General features: G+C 42.8%; 1 protein-coding gene across 5 annotated transcripts in view; it reads left to right on the top strand.

The window, feature by feature from the left end:
* LOC117962654 (phospholipid-transporting ATPase IB-like) overlaps positions 1-21,069 on the top strand; it is a 140,106-nt gene that overhangs the window by 97,318 nt on the left and 21,719 nt on the right. For all 5 annotated transcript variants that reach the window (XR_009329304.1, XM_059027992.1, XM_059027994.1 and 2 more), the window contains 6 exons: positions 7,324-7,398; positions 9,131-9,253; positions 10,728-10,806; positions 13,282-13,343; positions 13,708-13,764; positions 16,578-16,685. Coding sequence is in view for 4 of the 5 variants with exons in the window: in XM_059027992.1 (XP_058883975.1) it covers positions 7,324-7,398; positions 9,131-9,253; positions 10,728-10,806; positions 13,282-13,343; positions 13,708-13,764; positions 16,578-16,685 (504 nt within the window). In the remaining variant the exon portion in view is untranslated. The remainder of the gene's footprint in view (positions 1-7,323; positions 7,399-9,130; positions 9,254-10,727; positions 10,807-13,281; positions 13,344-13,707; positions 13,765-16,577; positions 16,686-21,069) is intronic.

Raw genomic sequence — 21,069 nt, 5'->3', positions numbered from 1 at the left:
ATACATTTGTATAGTTTGTATTGTATACCATATTTCCCTATAGACACACTGTAGTGCATTTCAAGCATACTGTGGTGGAACAGGAATGTGCAAATAGCATTAACAGATTAATCAATGTATCGCACAAGCTGGTTTAAAAACTTGTGTGGATTGATTAATCAAATCTGCCTGCGTTTCCTTACATCGGTTTGTGTGATGAATGCATTTACTGTACTGAAGCAGCTGCCTTCGCAGTGGAGTTTGTTTTTGTACTGGCTATTACAATTCCAAATGATATGGGAATTAGAGGATATGTGATTAATTAAGAGCCCTGGTAAAGACTGGTGACATCAGCTGTAACTAAGGACAGTAAGGGAATGTACTGGAAGTGGCATCGAGTCTCCCATGATGGGCCATTATGCCCTTTCAGAGCCCACCCTTGCTAAAACAAACACAAAATTACAAACACCGCCAATCCAGGGGAGCAAGCCGAAGGCTGCTATTGGCTGCCCTGCAGGGTCGTCCTCTGCCAGTAAACCTTGACCCCCTCCTGTAGCGTGTGGATTAACCTCCAGTATACAAGTCGGCCAGAAGGGCAGAGGTCAGAGCCTGCCTTTCATACACATGAGGGGCGAAGGGGAAGAAGCTGGGAGTGACGGAGGTGATTAATGTAAACAGGCACTTGACTTCTCTTTGGCTTATAGAGGCAGTCCATAAGGTGGTGAAATGCATTGCCTGGTCCCGGCAGTGGTTTAACATGAACCTTTCCAGAGCAGGCAAGGCGCAGCTCAGGGAGTTCTAAAGGATCTGGGTTGGGGATCCGGCAATCATTTATCTGGACCCTGCAGCTCATGAATAACACAGTGCTGTCAGCCGAGCCGGAGAGTAACCAAGCTTGCATGAGCCGCCCTGGAGAAAATGAACCCGGTAAGAGATCAGACCCCGCGGTGAGCTCCTGAACCGCCTGGGGGCCCACGTGCTTCTCATACCTGATGCACAGGCTCATTGGTCTTGAAAGCCGGTGCCTGGAGAGTCGGGTTAGACTGGGGTCGGCTGAAGCAAGATGCTCCCATTAGGCTTTTTCTTCCTAAGTGATTATTACAGGTGTAACCTGTTCATTTGTCTGTTTGCTTATATACAGTAATTTAGCAGGGTTTGTGGTTAGATTATACAAATATATATAAACATTCTCCGGCTAAGAGAACACCCCTCAGGAAGCAAGCAAAGTGTTCTCTTAGCCAAAGTGTTCTCTGAGACGGAGTTAACCACCAGACACAATATGAATCAATAAATAAATACATATGTATCACTTGTCATGATGCATGTGCCTCAACATATGAAATGAACAGAATAACTAAGAGAAAAGCAATAGGCAAGTGTATGTTAATAAACTATAATAATAAAGTAACAGACAAACTAACTGTCAAACTAAATTAACACAGGAGCTTGATAAGGTATTTAAACAGGTAAAATTTAAGGAAAGATTATATAAAGTATTCATTTAAACTACAGGGATTTATATGTCTGTGGCATCAGATTTGGTAAAGATTAGCGATGTTATGTGTTAGTAATAGCGGTTCAATGTACAGGGATTAGAGCATTCCTGACACAGGTATGCAGAGGTCATGCATGGCGAATATGACAATTGCAATCCTGAAACAATGTGCCTTTAATGTAATACCTTAGTAAAGGCTCATTTCACTTCCCTCAGTCAGACTGCACTTTGTCTTTTTCTGAAAGTAGTCATTATTGCTCGCATTGCAACGGGTTGGCTCATTTTAGTGCACGTGTGAAGTAGAGGAGAGTGGAGACTGTATGTGTGACAGAAAGGCTCATTTCTGTCGTCTATCACCTGTAGTTTAAGCCCTCCAGATATTTGGTTAACTCTCAACACTTTTGTTTAAACCAGTTGTGGAGGAATTTTAAGCATGGCCAGCAATCTGTTCGAGTTTTGGTTGGTCCCGGTGGGGGGCACGTTATTATTTTCTCACTGTTTGCGAAGTCTATAATCACAACCTTGTCAGTTGGCATTTCAGTTTCGTCACAGAAAGCCTTGTTATGGGCATGCACAGTAAAGTGTTTCATAGACAAAACGTACATTTTGAACACATTTAATCAGAGCAGGTTTTTTGATGTTTGCTTCCTGTTCATTGTGTGTGTTGGGGGGTGGAATACGGAAATATTTACAGGGACTATGGGAGCTAGCGTGCACAATTAAACATCAGCGATCTGTATTCTGAGTTGAAACCTCAGCTGAAATGCTCACAAAATCCTAAATACACTGCAGTCCAAAAACTTTTCTCTCTGGGCCCAGCAACCGAAACTTGAACTAAGAAGAATTCGGCCAAAACAACAGATCACAAGCAACGTATTGAAACCGATATTAAGCAAAATAACGAGTGCTTTACTATTGAAATGAAATGGTATGCAGTTATTTTAACAAATGTATTCGTCTGTACTGGTTACTTTTTCTACCCCTCAAGATAAAGTCAGGAATCGCTTTGCCTGAGAGAAAGTGCTCATGTCCGAACTGTCCAAACCTCCCTCTAGCATGAGCTCTGGCCTTGACCGCCCACAAAGCAAGACCAGAGGTCAGGGCTTTTGACCGAGTTATAAACATGCCAACAGACTTCCCTTAACTACAAATGGCGGGTCAGGCGGTCGCTGTGCTTACAGTTCACGTCCAAGTCATGCAGCAGTAACAGCTTCTACGCTTCGGTAAGATGGTTCAGTTGTTATACACAATATAGCTTTTAAAGGAAGAGGACTCCAGTGATAGAAGTTAAGCAGGCAAATGTTTCTGCCTGGGTGAAAAGAGTCTGAATGTACTAAAAGAAACCTAAATTCAGTGACCAATGTTTAGCCCTCTTATATCAAATCATCGACATTCTCAAAAAAGTGCTGTTTTCTTTTTTCTATTCTACCTCGCCACCCCCCACGATTATCTGTTCTCAGTCTTTCATGAACGAGAATACAAAACAACACACACACAGTCACACACATGCACGCGCACACACACTCAAAAACAATAGCTCAGGTCTGAAGCAGTGAAAGACTGAGGCTGCATTTCAGACGTGGGGTTCTGCCGATCGTCAGGGAGTGTGTAATACAAAGAGCAATGGCAGGTTTGCAATGAAACATTGCGATGCTGCGATGTTCGGCTCGACGGCTGGAGTTTCTCTGCTGCAGTTCATGAAGTCATCGGAACCCTCCTGATTTAAATACCACTTTGTATTGAGTTGCATGCCATTTATCATCCTTTTGTGTACAGTTTCTATTCCGTTCCTTCGGGGATCCGAAACAATTTTAAAGTCCCTTAAGAAAGTGTTGGTAACTTTTTCAAGTTAAAACTGCCCTGAGTTCACCTCCAGGAATTGATGGTTAAACTTGATAGAAAAGAATAAATACAGCATTTCAGCTTAGAATGCCTTTTGTTAAAAATGCTCTGGGGACATGGAGGAGAGTGTGCTGTACACAGTAACCTTTTTGTTTTTAAATAAACCCTGCAGCTCATCAAGTGCTTTGTTGGTTATTAGAAGTATTTCATGGATTGGGACGAGCCGACTGTGTTGGAGGACATGCATTTAGTTTGGATAAGAAATACATTAAAGTGGTTCTGCTGCATTTAAAATCAACACATGCTTAGGGTTGAAGTAGATGGAAGGTGTACATGATATGTATAATATATAGGAATGGGAATCCTGCAAAATCATGTTGCAGATTTACCACAGTAACCTTTTCTAAGGGTTTGCCCTTTAGGCACGTGGAAGCATGTGTATCCTTGCCTTGCTCAGTGTGTTGCTGCTGCTTTGCTGTGCTGGTTCCATCCCATTGCCTCTGCCCTCCTACACCTGCAGTGACTGAAGCCCCCTTCACAGGGAACACAGTGGGTTACCCGCAGGAGAGTGAACGCTTGTGTCCTGTTCAAAGTAAACAAAACCAATTGAGCAAAACCAGAATGCTGTGTGCATAGATCTGTGCAGAGAGAGAGAGAGCTGCTCTTCGGATGTCTCGGGCAACAGGAAAGGAAGCTGTGTTTATGCTGGCTGGGGTGAATAAAGCACCATTGTACCCAAAAGAATAATATTAACTGTATCCGATAAGGCAGCAACAAAGGAACGGCTGATTACAGTATTATCAGATCCATCGCTAATACCTTTCCAATGCAAAATCATTTCCTCGTGTGTTTTGTTTTGTACCCCCATGTAACCCTCACAAAGAAAATTTGAAACATTTAGTGCATTTCAAAATGTACTAGTCACAAATGAAACGTGTCAATAGGTTAAGTCGCCTGCAGTGGAATATGATTGCGCCTAGTCATTTGCAGTTGTCTTATATTGCATTGCTTAAACAGGGTCTTGCTGTAGGTCAGTTTTATCTTGTGGCACTAGGTAAGTGTACCAGTGACCACGATGGAATCTTACGAAGCTATCCTACCAAGGGTTACTGAATTATTACTGCAAAACGTGACGTGTGATCAGTTAGGTGAGCAGATCTGTATCAATAAGAGTCTTCACCTTAGTTATTTATTGTGCAGTCCAGATATTTCCATCCTGGCCAGATATTTTGAATTGCAGAACCACAACCGTTATCAGGGAGTTCTTACATAGCCGCCAGCGGTGTAGTCCTAAAATATTGATTTAAACGAATACGAATTCACATTTTATTTGTATACTGAACTTCTAGTAATACATATGATAGGTAATGCATTTATCTAATTTCTACAAGTGTTTTCACAAGGTGTCTTTCTCCATCTTGTCAGTAGGCTTTACTTTACATGTCTGTGTGTCAGTGGCAGAACGATGATGTCGGAGCTGCCTATAGCAAATAGGAGTGGAACATTCCTGCGCATCCTGGCTCGCCTGCACTACTGATAGCCATACCGAAAAAAATATCACTAACAAAAAATAAAGGTTTACTAGAAAGAAATAGCAGCTACTACACAAACATTGCTTCAGTAGTTTTCTGCTCACTGTTTAAACATAATAATATTTTGCTGCATTGTGACTGTACTATGCCTCTACCTAAGACTACCCTTCCAATGTTTTTAAACCCATTAGATATCTTAAACTGGATACTTCAAAAGAGCTCTATTGTAGAGCCCATTGAGCCTGTATATGTCTCATAAGCCATCTGTTGGACCGCTCTGGTAGCCTCTAGCCTCCTAAGCCACAGCAAGAGCAATGACACGTACCTCCCAGTCATGTGAACAGGACCTCTCTGGAAAGCCCATGCATGAGCTACCCCAACGTAAATACAGTACCATCAGATAACACGCAGGGCGGGTCACTTTGAAATCGTTCAAACAGTCACAGTCTCTCTTGCAAATCACTGGGATAGAGTATTTATTTATCTAAGGCTGTGACCCGTGTAACATACTGTTCGATACAGATTGTTAGCGTTCGTGGCTCCAGCATTGTCGACATCAGCGCTGCTGCAGCCCTATTCAAGAAGCATGTTAGAATATCTGCCCCAGCACTAGCTAATGCATACCGTCAGTAATCAGTGCAGAACCTGGTGTTGGAATATCTGCCCCAGCACTAGCTAATGCATACCGTCAGTAATCAGTGCAGAACCTGGTGTTGGAATTAGATGCACATTCCATGTACTGGATGTGTACAGGAAATAGTGAAACATGTTGGAGGTTAAGGGGTTAACCCATTAAGTGCCACTGTGCTCATTTGAGGACAGGCTACTTTGTAATTTTTGTGTATTTGTAACTGGCATCTACCTGTTGTTTTAATTTTCTATTTAACTGTATTGTTATGATAACTTACTCTAATTTTGTTACCCACAAAAGACTAAATGTAATGTATCAAATTGCATAAGTGCAGCTTGTGTTCTGATTTTTTTTAAAGAAAAATTAATTTGGTATTTAATAGGTTAATAGCATTTTGGGAAATGCAACAGTAAAGTGTCCAGTAAAGTGATAACATGTCTCTTAATGTCCCGAAACAAATGCTGCATCAGTTAGTTTCAGTCCAGAGTGCCTGCACGCTACTACTCTGTACTATTGAATCCCTCTGCTCCATTCCTCTCTCTTTCATCCTGGCAGTGTCCAATGAGCTGAAGCGTTCCCCCAAACCTCTGGGGATGCTGCCCTTTGTTCCTCTGTTGGCTGCTGGAATTGTGATGTTTGTAACGTGAGGTTTTTTCGCTGCACCTGTTGGCATAAAATAATTTGAGACTGGCTTCTTGAGTTCATGGTGTTGGTACTGTCTGCCACAGTTAATCCCCAGTACATTCTCTTCAGTTTCCTTGTGATCTCTGTGCCAGTCGTGATGGAGGTTGAGTGATTTAGATAGCTACTGCACTTAAACTGAGGGAACATGAAGCCACTTTTTCAGGACCAGTAGCTTGAAACCTGGTTCCAGGGGACCGGGTGACCTAGTTTGAGGCACATTTGCTGTATCAAACCTCAAGTCTCCTCTGGTGTGCCATGCAGTGGCCTGAAACCTAGTCTCCCGAAACCAGGTTCCAAACCACAAAGTGTCTTCATGTTCCCTCAGCTTTACTGCAGACAGAAGTCATTTAACACAGAGAACCACGCATCCTGTCTTCCAAATAGCGGTCAAATGCAACCTGACCACTACTGACCTAGGGTGTGCCGCATGCCTGTGGGTTGGTGTTTGAGGAAGACAAGTGGAAGTGAGACACTATTTAAAATGCTAATGAAGCGGTCAGATTGCACAAACACAGCAATGGAGTCGGTGGTTCAATCCTCTGTTATACTGTACTATAGCAGCCTGTTGTATAGTAAAATCACATATCAAGCAGCAGCCCAGAGCTACAAAATGCTCTTAGGAAATCCAGGGGTGACTCATCCTGGCAGGATGTACACGGATCAAATCAACCCCTCAGCCTATTGAATAGCACTGATGAGCTGTTACCAGGGAACCGCTGTGCCAATGAAGAAAGAAGGGGATAATCCCATACCGATGGGTCTCACTCAGGTGTGGTCGGGACTCGGCATTATGGTAGACTGTCACGATCATCAACACGCAGGAAAAACCTGTTGTTAACATCTGAAGATTTAATACATCTGTGGTCATGATGGAGGCTGTAATCAACTGAAACTCAAACATGTAAAACGGCAGTGGTCACCAGGGCAGTCCGTGCCTGTTTTCTTTTAATTATCTAGAGCCTGACTTTGTGCTCTTCCCTGGGTCTCATATTTATTTCACTGCATGCCAAACTGGTGTCTCATCGTCAGGCAGCTGTGTTGTGCTGGTCACCCTTGACTCTCAGACAGTTCCTGACCCATGCATTGAACTGCGGTGTTGGAAAATGTGAATTCTCTCAAGCCCTGTTTTTTTTCTCTTGTCTCCCCTCTTTGTGTTCCAGCTTTGGTTTGCGTTTGTTAATGGATTTTCGGGGCAGATTCTGTTTGAGAGATGGTGCATCGGGCTCTACAATGTGGTGAGTCTCCCCGTGACGGCCCGCAGAGTGGTTCTGGCATGCCTCTGTTGTTTATAGCTATGGATTTGTATCGCGGCTTCCAATCAACGAGTCTGGGAAAACATTCATGTCCTATAAATAATGAAATGATTATTTCACGCTGCTCTGTGTGACCCAGACCATAGCAACCCAGAGATACGGTTTGTGTTGAATTCTTTGTACAGAAAACATACTATTAAAGAAAGCCGTGTACATAAGGCAATATACTCTGAATATATGTATACCTAGTATGTGTGAGGTAAGCAAGCATGACAGTAAAACATGCCCTTTTCCAAAGCATATTACAAATACCTCCCTATTGAACCAATCAATCAGCAGCATACCACAGTAACCCCACCTCCTTATCAATAAACATAGTGTTACAGAACTATTACAAAAAAAAACGACTTCACCGAATAAGAAACAATACAAATATGCTGTACAAGGTAGAGAAAATCTTTAAAACAATGCCAACAATGGAACCAGAATCTTTTAAAATGGCTCAGAACGTTGCAGCAACACAATGATGTGCGTCAAACATACAAGCTGCTGTAGCACTAAGTTAGACAGAGCAGCTGCATTAGCACTTACACAAACACTGTAACTCCTGCAGCTACAGTGGTCCCTCGATTTCACGAGATGCAAAGTCACGAAATCGGGTAATAAACGGGTGAGCCTTGTTGACAGTAAAGGGTACAAGTACTATATTTTACTGTATAACTCACTGTTTTCAATATGTCTCTTTTTTTGATGTGTAAGTCAGGTAACGAAACTAAGAGGGAGCTGTTGTATTCTGCAGCTCTATTAGCGCCTCTGTCCGAGACTATAACAAGCTTTTAAAAAAGTTTGACTCTGCTGGAGCTCAGGATCGTCTTAAGTGATTGTTCATTTGCTTCAAGCCTTCTCGCATTTCTATAGGTATTAATTAAAGGTATGTAGGTAGGAGTGTTCCCACAAGTTAAATGCTTTGGAAAAGGTTTTCTTGTATGCTTTTTGTTTAAGGTTTCTCTATTGAAACTGGCTTTGCACATGGTTTCTTTGATTGAGGAGTTCATGCACGTATTTGGGAGGGGGTTGAATTGCTGTGTGCAGCTGGGCGGGTTAGCACACTGTTTGTTTGTTTTTGTGAAAGGAATTTTACCTGCACAGTGTATTGACGCTACTGGAATGTGAGAAAACATAAAAGAAGGATTAAAAGATTTAGACGCTACTGTGTTTGCTCATCTCAATCTACAAGCACGCAGTGTTCAGTAATACAAATGCAATCCTAACACAGACTCGCAGTTTGCACAGTGTTTTCTTAGTGTCCTCCTGTCTTGAGAGACCTGAATGGATTGATCACAGACGTTTTACCTTATTCACACACACACAGACACAAACTCACAAAGTAACACACAGTCACACACACACACACACAGACACAATCCCAGAATATACACTGTATACTGTGTAGATGAAGTAATTCAAGGTGAGCAGCTTTTTCTTTCCATGAATTCCCCCAAATAAAAACATAAAAACATATGAGCACAAGAAGATTTGCAAATGAGAAGAGGCCATTCAGCCCGTCTAAGCTTGTCCGATTCCAGCAGCTGATTGTCAAGTTGGATTCAAGTGATTCTGCCTCAGCAGCATGCCCAGGTACCCAATGCATGCCCTCACAGCTCTCTATTTGCTTTGACCCGTCTGGAATGAATGGTTTCCCTTGTTTTCTAAGATCTTCACTGCCCTCCCTCCATTCATTCTGGGTATCTTCGACCGGCCGTGCAGTCAGGAGAGCATGCTCCGGTTTCCCCAGCTCTACAAGATCACCCAGAACGCTGACGGGTTCAACACCAAGGTGAGCAGCACAGAGATGCACCTGCACACACACAGTGAGGCATCTAGAACACACACACAACCAGGCATCTATCACACACATACAGTGAGGCATCTAGAACACAAACACAGCGAGGCATCTGTCACACACATACAGTGAGGCATCTAGAACACACACACAGCGAGGCATCTAGAACACACACACAGCGAGGCATCTAGAACACACACACAGCGAGGCATCTAGAACACACACACAGCGAGGCATCTAGAACACACACAGCGAGGCATCTAGAACACACACAGCGAGGCATCTAGAACACACACACAGCGAGGCATCTAGAACACACACACAGCGAGGGATCTAGAACACACACACAGCGAGGCATCTAGAACACACACACAGCGAGGCATCTAGAACACACACAGCGAGGCATCTAGAACACACACAGCGAGGCATCTAGAACACACACACAGCGAGGCATCTAGAACACACACACAGCGAGGCATCTAGAACACACACACAGCGAGGCATCTAGAACACACACACAGCGAGGCGTCTAGAACACACACACAGTGAGGCGTCTAGAACACACACACAGCGAGGCATCTAGAACACACACAGCAAGACACCTAGAACATACACACACAGCAAGGCATCTAGAGCGCACACACAGCGAGGCATCTAGAACACACACACACAGAGGCATCTAGAGCACACACACAGCGAGGCACCTAGAACACACACACAGCAAGGCACCTAGAACACACACAGAGCGAGGCATCTAGAACACACACAGCGAGGCATCTAGAACACACACACAGCGAGGCATCTAGAACCTTCAGGTGCAGCTCAGCAGGCATGACAATGTCCCCCTTCCATCCACTAACCAGACATAGAGCTGTATTTAGGAGCATCGTTGGAATAATGGTTTATGGCATCTGAGAACAAAAGCATTCCTTTCAGTTGATTCCCAATCAGTGCATCACACCTCAGCTGTGATTTCTTTTGTCTATTTCCATCCTAAGCTGCTGGTACCATTCACAGGAGGTGGCTGAAGTATTCTAATAAACAAAACATCCTGTTTCAAATTCCAGCAATAACTTTACCAGTACTGGTTTATTTTGGCATAGCTGGTTTTAAACTGGTCAAGCTGGTTCGAGGATCATTATGATACATTCTTCTGTTTTTGCAGTGTGCTGTGTGGCCGGTTAAACCCAGGCAAACACTTTGCACGCAGGAAGCAGTCCAGTCCCTACCAGCGCTGCCCCAGCAAATCGTATTCACATGGAATCCGTACCTGCAGCAGTGAGGCTGCTAATGATAGCCCGTAAAGGGAAATAAGGAAATCATTCATTTAGGGCAAACCAGTGAAGTGTAGCTGTTGAAGACGGAGTGTGGCTGTGCCAGGGAGACAGTGAAAGGCTTGTTATGAGTGGAAGATGTCGGTTGTGTGTTTTGGCCGCTTCCTGACTCTCCTGGTTTGTTTTTCCCTCAGGTTTTCTGGGGTCACTGTATCAACGCCCTCCTCCACTCCATCATCCTCTTCTGGTTTCCACTCAAAGTGCTGGATCATGGTAATCGCTCCTCTCGGTTAGCCTAAATGTCAGCGCGTCGTAACACTTCAGATGCACAGGTTAGGATTGAGCCAGCAGCACCTCCAACCCCCAGTCCAGAGCCTGCCGCTGATTGACAGCTCTGCTGAAATGCAGCTGCCAGTTCCAGCAGGTTCTGTGTGCAGGCACAGCAGCCAGGATTTGAAACCTGTCTTTCATTATTGCAGTTCTGTTTGCCAGACTCTGCTTTTAAGTTTGTATTCCCTGTGTTAGGGCACACATGGGTAAACTATTTGAATGGTGTTGTTAACAGGTGTGCACTCTGGTCTTGAAGTTGATTAGTTTTAATTGGACAGATTTTGTATTTATTTTTTTCTGCTTTCGGGTGCACAGTAAAATCAGCAAAATCCTTTCTTTAATAATTAATTTCTTACCTGTTTATTGTCCTTTTATGTGTGTTCTGTAAAAAAAAACACAAAAAAGACTCCTCATGGGTGATTTTCAAAGAAAGTGAGAAGGGGAAGCCTAGCTTTTGTACGTACAGTATGATGAATGGTCATTTCAGGCCAAATAATTAGGACTCTGAATTTGCTGCTTTAATTGTATGGATTGTACAATTTCCCGAAACACCTGTACGATCTCCCGTCTCACTGTCCCATTGTCTTTACTTCTCGTGAGCAGGATTATTACTTACAGGACTAGTAGTTGAGTGCAGCTGTCTAACATTATTCCCTGGAAAGGATTCCAATCTGGAGGTGTGTGCTACCTGCTAATCCATGGACAGCACGATCAGATGTTTTGGAAATGGGGAGTTACAGTGAACTGAATTTTGAGACAGCCTGGAGGGGAGTCTAAATGAAACAGGATACACTGTTCCTCCTGTCAGTGTAATTATTTACCTTTCATTCGAATTAGATTGTTAATTAACACTCAGGGATATCTCTTATTTGTACAGTGGGATTAATTAGCACAACTAATTACTGTCGGCTCTTTTGGAATTAACATAATAATTAGCATCAAACCAACTTTAAGCCAGAGATGTGTGTGTGTGGTTTTATTTATGCAATCCCAAAGTAGGGAATTCATTGAACTCTCTTGTGATTGTTACATTTTATTATGCAGGAATAAGACAAAAAACGTATTGATTCATTTGTGCGCAGGCACCTAAACATATAACTAGGGCTATTAAAGCTTTTCTCGATGTTAATGCTTTTTGATCTTGTTGTGTTTAAGTTAAGTGGCCAGATTGCAGCTATTGGGTCTGACCTGCATCTCGGGATGTGACTAGCTACCAGAAAGCAACACTAACTATTAGAACAAATCTATTGAGTAGAAGTAATAAAGCTGATTGAGCTTTCAAGACTCCTGGTTTTCAAGCTCTGGTATCACTCCTTTTAGGAGCTGTGTACTGTACAAGCGCACTGTTTGCCTGAAGGCAGTGCTGTCATGGAACCCAAATATTTAGACTTTGAATCTTTCTTACTGAAAGAGCCGGTTGTATTACCAGTGTGCGCACAGGGAAGTAAGGCAAAGCAATTAGGTCCGTCACTTAAGCGTGTCACTGAATCCGGTGATGTGTCAGCAAGCTTCCTGCTTTCTGTGGATTCCCCGTCTCATTTCTCAGCGTGTCTGAATCAGCACTGCAGAACAATGCTGGGGTGCAGGAAGTGCAGGCTGCTACAGGCTCCGAATTGAATAACCGGGTCAATCCAGATTCTGTGTTCTGTGGATCTATTCAGTTGATCTAAACATTGCCTTCCATTAAATCATTAAAAGAAAAGCAGTGTGTGTGAGTCTCCTAACTGTATTGCTGTCTTTAAAGGGTTTAGTCCTAATTTAAAATACCTAAGGTGGCAATATTAAGTTCCACCACCGTTTAGATCACTTCTGCATTCCCTTATAAAAGTATACCATGGTAAATGGGCAGTCATTTTGTAGTTTTCCCCCATGCCTTTCCATGGTTATACTCTGCATTTACCATGGTTTGCCATGTTTTAAACATGCTGTACTGTACCTCCTCAGGGCTTCACAAAGCTCACCCATTCTTTACCTGGCATGCACTATGCTTTATTACTTCCTGTTGTGCTTTTACTATGAGGAGCTCTACAGCACCTGAAGAATTAGCAATGGTCTTGTATTTACAGCACTGCATGTGGATTGTTTGATACTGTACCACGAATGGGAGTTTGGGAAACAAACAAACCCTCCGCACTCATTAAATAGCAGAGATCTGAGTAGCTGCATTATTTGGTAATCTTAGCGCCTGTGCATTAAGCCCAGTATACACAAGAAAGCATGCCTTCAGAAAAAATACAATACTAATAATGAGATTGTGTGTTTTGAGGTTTTTGTTGAATGAGCTCAGATGACAGATGTGGTTTTGATGTAATAATGATTGTGGTATTTAGCTCCGCCGCTATTTCGATCAGTTGATTAGACCCCCTTCTATGTGGAAGTGCTACTTAATTCATCATCTTTCTGTTGTTTGATTGGCAGATTCGGTGTTTCATAACGGACACGCTACTGACTATCTGTTTGTTGGGAACATCGTCTATACGGTAAGTCCATTCCAAATGGCTCACAGAGATAAGTTACCTTTCGTTCTACCAGCATTGTAGTGGAAAATACCATAGACAAGCTTTCAAGACCACCTTTTTAAGTGATCAGGTAAAACTGGAGTGGATAAGAAGTAGTGTAGATGGGATGTAATGTAATGAGCCTATATTAAAATTGACAGAAACTTTACTGAATCAACCCAAAGTCTCCCCTGGTGTGCCGTGCGGTGGCCTGAAACCTAGTCTTCTGAACCCAAGTTCCAAGGTGTTCCCTCAGCTTAACTTTAATAAAGGGGATTTGAATTTTCAAGAGGACAACGCACCTTTAGCAAACAGTGAACACAGTATTTGTTCTTTCTTTTCACAGTACGTTGTAGTGACCGTCTGTTTGAAAGCTGGCTTAGAAACAACCGCGTGGACAAGGGTGAGTATTCAGAGAACACTTTGCTCAGCTAAGTAACGTGCTGCTGAACTACATGTACCAACCACTTAACCTGCCGTTTGTCAGGCAGCCTGCATATACCGAAGTGATTTGCAGGTCCAGTGTCGTGTTTTATACAAGCTCATTCACTTACCCTTATTTAAAAGTCACTGGTAGCAAACAAAATGACAGCTCTTGATGTTCTTATAATAATAAATAGATTCTGAGATATACAAAGAAGACCACAAAGATACATGTATTTCTTTTAATGCAGATGAAGCTCCTTTTTCCTTCAGTGTAAATAAGCAGACAGAGAGCTCTCCTGTTTTTACTTATCTGTCTGTGAAAGCCATGTAAAGTCAAACTCCGAAGTAACGCTTCAGTACTTGCGATTTAGATAAGGGAAATTAAATTGAACTTGTAAGGTCACAGACTGCTTTGAGCGTGCCTTCCAATATGATTTAAAATTCCTTGAGCCCAGGTCCCCATACAGAAACCGGCTGACCATTCAGAACGCTCCTTTCCCGTGGATAATTGGATATCGGAATACCGTCGCCTCTGTGCCCCAGTCGAAACTGGAAGCATTCTTCACAGGATTCCAAATCAATGGGAATGTCAAGCTCCCAGTGGACCAGGCACATCATAAAACTCCCATCAAGACTGCCTCATTTGTGTGTGCTGGGTAATGGGTCTAGCCTCTTGCCCCCCAGTAGAACATGTTTCTTTTCTTTGGGAAGCGAGTGTGTGGGTGAGCTCCGGCTGACTCTGCTTCACGCTGGGCGTGTGTGTGTGTGTGTGTGTGTGTGTGTGTGTGTGTTTGCACTTGCACAGTGAATAATGAGGGCTTCAGTCCCCAGTGCAGTCCCTTTAATGTGTCCTGTTTATAGAAAGCCCCAGGGAAAAGCGTAATAGGCGATTTCAAATCCTCCCCGCCCCATTAGTCTCAGCATTCCGGTAGTTAGCTGGTGTGTCAAGCACCTGGCAGGGAGGTGGAGAGGCAGGGGGGGTGGGGGGGTCACAGTGATGTGTGTCAGACAGAGCTCTCCCAGGGGAGGGAATTAACAGAGCCAGCTGAGTACAGCATGTGGAGAGAGAGGCTCTGGGAGCCACACTGACAGGCCAGGGCTGGGTGACAAACCCCATTGTCATTTCAGATAAAGGATACTTGGTCCTGATTCCCGCTCAGGATGCGGTAGGCTATACTATTCATATTTAGCAAAATGTATAAAAAGAAACCTGGTAAGCAGGCTTCAGACTTTGCCCAAATGCGTGGACTGCAATATGTATAACATCAGTCTTACTAGCTATTTCTACCGAGCTATATGAAGAGGGCGAAAACCAAAACGTTGTAGCTAATTATTAAAATCGTGAGTGTTCAGTTTATCAATTACTTTTCTTCTTCATTATATCTATCTAGATAGATAGATAGATATTAGATAGATAGATAGATAGATATTAGATAGATAGACAGACAGACAGACAGACAGACAGATATATAGATAGATAGATAGATAGATAGATAGACAGACAGATAGATAGATAGATAGATAGATATTAGATAGATAGATAGATATTAGATAGATAGATAGATAGATATTAGATAGATAGATAGATATTAGATAGATAGACAGATAGATAGATAGATAGATAGATAGATAGATAGATATTAGATAGATAGACAGACAGACAGACAGACAAATAGATAGATAGATAGATAGATATTAGATAGATAGATAGATAGATAGACAGATAGATATGTGTGTGTGTTTATTTATTTTGAAATCGCAGTCACTGCAGAGCAATAGGAGCACAGCTGCAACATGTTTGTTTCCAAAGGCGTTCCATAGGGAGGGCAGGCAGCAAGCATACAGTTTCACAATCCCAGCGTTACTGCACACTGACAGCTCATAAAACAAGGTCATCAGTGTGAACGAAACTAGAAATGAGAAAACCCCCTTCTCTGTGAGGTATGCAAATGTGTGCCGTCACGTGACACGTTAAAAAAACAAAACGAGTGAAGACACACCTGTTTCCACTCGAGCAGAGTGCCGGGAGCGAAGTGGTCCTGCTCCACAATTAAAGCTGTTCTGTAATTGCTTGGCCAGTCAGTGTATTTACTTTAAATTACTCTAAGTGCAACCACAAGGCAGGTTCAAATAGATCACATAGAAATCTCTTAAAATGACAAAGTAACGCCATTGTGTACCTCAGTTTGATCCAGTCTTAAGGGCCTGAAAAAAAGAAAAGCTGTCCTTTCAATGTCACTTCTTCCTGTTACAGTAATCCAACACTGTGCACCCACAGTCTGGAGCAACAGCTTTCTGTTAATGGAGACCCCTGTGCGGAAATTCAAAATAAGCAAGCAGGGACAGTGTTGAGCGGTACACAGTGCACTGGGCAATTAGCAGACATTAGTAAGTGGTTAACGATTAAATAGCACAACAATAAAGAGGGGGGCTTACAGTAAATTAGCAGTAAATAATAAAATATAACTTTGGAAGACAAGTAACTGGAGTAATTCAAGTCTTAATAAAACGGTAACACGTTTGCATCGTGTGTAATTACTGTGTATTTACATAGTAGTTACTTAGTAAATACATGTGTACCTACACATCATTACAATGTTATTATGCATAGTTACAATGTACTTAATGTGTAACTCTTTTTGCACTATATAACCCTAGCCCTAATCTTATCCCTTACCTTAACCCTATCCCTATCTCTTAACCTAACCCTAACCCTTTTCTGATACAATTGTGCACTTACATTGTAACTATGCACAACAACATTGCTCTCCTGCTCTCTCTCCCCTGCAGTTCAGTCACCTGGCCGTGTGGGGCAGCATGCTGATGTGGATGGTCTTCTTTGGAGTGTACTCTGTCATCTGGCCTGCCATCCCCATCGCTCCGGACATGCTGGGTCAGGTCAGTGCTGCTTCTAGACTGCAAGATTACTGTGCTTCTGTGAAACACTCGAGCAGAAGATCACAACATGTGCTGTAGCATCAAAAAGAAACGCAGTCCAAACGTCTGTCTTGTCAAAGTTGTTCTGTACACTTCATTTGTTGTTTTTTTTTTTTAAATCTGTAAAGTACTTTGAGGCGTTGCATCACGAAAGCCAACCTATAAGAAATAAAGATTGGGTGATTGGTTGATTGATTGGTTGGTTGATTGATTGATTGATTGATTGATTGATTGATTGATTGATTGATTGAGTGGTTGATACGTTTCTTGTCAGTGCTACTGTAGCTACTGCATCCCTTGCTGTATAGTCACAGCGCAGGTCCCTGCTGAATTCATTTTAAAATGACCCCACAGACCATTCCCCAGCTGCAATTGATGGTCTACACTGTGACTGTACTGAGAAACACTGTGCAATGAGAAAGCAAGGATGTGTACACTGTGACTGTACTGAGAAACACTGCAGAAAGCAAGGATGTGTACACTGTGGCTGTACTGAGAAACACTGTGCAGTGAGAAAGCAAGGATGTGTACACCGTAGACTACTGAGAAACACTGCAGAAAGCAAGGATGTGTACACTGTGGCTGTACTGAGAAACACTGTGCAATGAGAAAGCAAGGATGTGTACACTGTGGCTGTACTGAGAAACACTGCACCCTACTTTGCATTGAAACTGAATTGCAACTTCTATATGAACTGCGTATTGAGCTCCCTCCGCACTGCAGGCGTTTTAGAGGGGGGGGGGGTCACTCTGTGCAGCTGCCCCACCCTGGTTTGTTTCAGCAGGAGAGTGAAAGAGATTGACAGCGCTGGAGACAGGATCACCTGTTGAAGACAGATGGGAACAAGCAGCACGTCTGCTTTTAGACACAGCGCTTCGCCTACTTTGCCTGGGAAGGGATCTCTGAGCTACGGAGGGAGGGACTGGCTCCTTCTCTTTGCAGATATAATGTTTATTCATTAGGTTTTTTTTGTTTTTTTTGGACTGTGGCTGTGATTATAAGAGATTAACTCCTTTCCTATTTAGCTGCTGCAACAAATTCATCTTCTCCTTCCATTCGAAGTGCTGTGTGTGTTTATTGACCTGACTGGAAAGCTGTTGGAAGCAGCAGCAGGGTGATTGTCACCAATGCATTGCTATTATAATTTCAGTTTGAGATCCCTGTCTAAATGTACTGCTGCTGTTTAAGTGCAGTTTTTCATTTAAATAGGATGTTGCACAGTAGACAAACGCAAATAGAAATGCTTTTCATACTGATATGATAATCAAGGGTTTAAAATCTATTAGCATTTACTATTAGCACCTCCAATATTATGACTGGTCCCGGTCTTCTTGTGCTAAAGATCCTTTGCTTGTTTTGTTTTTATAGTTTAATTTGGGATATGAATGTATTTCAAATACAGTACAATGTTGTAGATGGGAAGGTGCTGTTGCTTCCTGGTTCCTGATCACTTCCTGTGGCTCAGATGCTCTCCAATGGCCTAGCTGCATATGTTTTCTTTCTTTTACAAAACAAGTTGCAGATGACAGTTTGCAGTATGTAGCATTTCGAACTGAGCCTATTGTAAGATAACATCTAAAGCACAGTTGAAGTATAGGGCCCTGTTCACAAAGCCTTAAGGACTGCTTTAAGGACTGTGTAAGGAGCTGTGTTTTTAAAGCCTGTTTTGATTAATGTAATCAAGTTATCAGTTCACAAAACCTTTTACAGCTGTTTTAACCCAAGAGAATGTTTATAAACACTCAACAGTATTTAAAAAGCAATCCTTATTAAAACAGTTTCCATATTTTCATGTGGGTTGCTTGTCACTAATAGGCAACACAATAGATGATCACTCCTTTAAGTGGTTGAAGATACTCCAGTGTATTCTGAATTGTCTTAGTGTTTCTCTTAGACTCTAAGACTTTAAGTAGAGACTCTTCCCTCATTCTTATTCATAATCTTTTCCGTAAGAGCTGGTGTGTGTGTTCCGCCCGGATTTCGAGAGGGTTTATCAGATTTCAGTGGCATTAGTGCTGCTTCCAGGGCTGTCCGTTCTTTAATAGCATTTTGTTCCTAGCTTCGGGGGAATGCCACTGGGTCCTGAAGATGAGGTTAGCATACCTGACAACACTGGAGCGCGAAACATTTAAAGATCTTTCAGTTTACTGCAATTGTAAAACGACACGTCGGGAATGGGATTAAAACTGGGCACTTCAGGTTAACGCCACAGCACTGCTGTAACAGCCGTGGGAGGGTTACCAGCACGCCCTGTCTTGTGTTGTAAGGTTTGGCAGTGGGAGGGTTACCAGCACGCCCTGTATGAGCTCACGCTCAGCCACTTCTTTCTTGTTATTTTTTCTTATTGAAGATTGTTTTATTTGTTCTCTCTCAAGCGTTCGTTCCGCTCTGGTGAGTTTTACATTTTCGTTTTCAGGTCTGCTCACTTGTTTTTTCCACGTTTGCTCAGGTTTGTCATAACATTCCGTCACGCTCGACTTGTGAGAGAGGATTCTGGGATGTCAGAAAGAATGGCTTGGGGTTATCCGGTTCTGGGTGTTCGCTTCTCTCAGGTCAAGGATGAACTACCCATCGCAGTTGTCCATTTGCTAATCAACACGGCTTTCTTCATTGATAAAGCATGACTCTTAGGACTGTGGTTGCCAGGGTTGGGGTCAATTCCTGTTTTTCAATTTCAATTCTATTTCCAGTTCCTTTTTAAAATCAATTCCCAATTCCAATTCCCATTCCCTTGTTATCAATTCCGACACATTGTCAATCATCAATCAAAATTGCAATTAGCAGCTAGTCTCTGTAAGTCGCCTTGGATAAAGGCGTCTGCTAAATAAACAAATAATGATAATTCTGTTAAAATAATCTTTTCAGTGGCAACAAATTACTTAAATTGAGTCTCTATTAGCCTATTAAATCGGCTTTAAATGAAATCAGTTGAACAATCACAACAATTATTATGGTTCTAAAATATAAATGTCAGTACCTTCAAAGGAATTAGAATTGGAATTGGAATTGAAAAACAGGAACTGACCCCGACCCTGGGGGTTGCAAAACTTCCAAACCTGCTTCCACTCCACTGCCGCGATCGTTTCTTTCTTTCTTTTTTCTTTTTTTTTTTAAGTAAGCATTTCTTTCCCCAATTATATTTCATAGCATTTATAATACATAAAGCAGATGAGAATGAGAAAAGCCATGACTTCATGTGCACCTCGGATCCCAGGCAGTAAGAATGAATGGACCGTTGCAGACTCAAGCAGATGATGTCAGAAGGCCTTGGTACCTTGGCGTGATGGTTTTAATGCCTCTGGCAGGCAATCAAAAACCTTCTCGTCAAGCTCCTGCCACTTCTCCCAGGCCTCTGTTAATCACCGCCTGTATCACCGGCCGCTTCTTCACTGGCTGCTGGTTCCGATTTTACAGACTTTACAAACTTGTCAAAAGCTTTTCAAATGTAATGAAAGCTTTGCTTAAGCCAGGCGTGCTTTCGTTTAAAAAGAAAGAGAAAAGAAAGAGTGACAAGATACAAATCAGACCTAGGGTTTGAAAATGTATCGGCAAAGTTCTCTGGACTTTCCCCCATCACTGCACAGCTTGAAAGCGTTAAGTCATGTGTAAGTAATGTAGCTGTAAAAAGGGGAGCGCAGGCTGGCTTCATTTAAAAACTCATAAGGTGAGACATGCAAGATCTTTATACAGTGCCTGCATCTTCAAGCCTTTGACTGCATGACAAACAATCAGGATTTCCTTTCATTTCCAGTTGTGTGCACTGTGTGTGTGTGTGTGTGTGCGCGCATGTGTGTGCAGTGTATGTGTGTGTGTGTGTGCACACTGTGTGTGTCTCTGTGTGTGCAGCAGTCGCTCACACCTTGTGGTCAGAAGTTTCACCCCACACAGAAGAAACAGCAGCAGGTCAGCGTTCCTCGGTGGCACCCCCCAGGAATGGCTCGGGGAGATAATCAGAGCGCCCCTGCATGGAGTAAGGGCAGCACTTTGCAGGAGATGACAAGCTGCAGCCCATTCCAGATACGCCAGAGCCCTCCGCTCTCCCACTGGATGCTGCTGACAGACAACCCGAAACCCGACGGTGAAAGGATTTATATCCCCCTGTGCTATACCAAATGAGCATGAAGCCATGGGGCTCCAGGGGCAGGGGGTCAGGAGCACCCCTCCCCGGAGACCTGCATCAGTTTCCCAGGGAATGCCTCACTGCTTATTTTCATTGCTTATTTATAAATAACTGTATTTACAGTCCAACTGAGATACAACCACGCTCTACAGCAGGGGGGTCTGTTTCTGTCCCGGTTTAACAGCAAGTGGACAAGGACGAGGAGGTCAGGTTACATCTGCGGCT

This window comes from Acipenser ruthenus, chromosome 8 (genome assembly GCF_902713425.1).
Source record: "Acipenser ruthenus chromosome 8, fAciRut3.2 maternal haplotype, whole genome shotgun sequence".
Classification (NCBI taxonomy): Eukaryota; Metazoa; Chordata; class Actinopteri; order Acipenseriformes; family Acipenseridae; genus Acipenser; species Acipenser ruthenus.
Note: the sequence above shows the minus strand (reverse complement) of the source record. Positions and strands in the feature narration are given on the sequence as shown.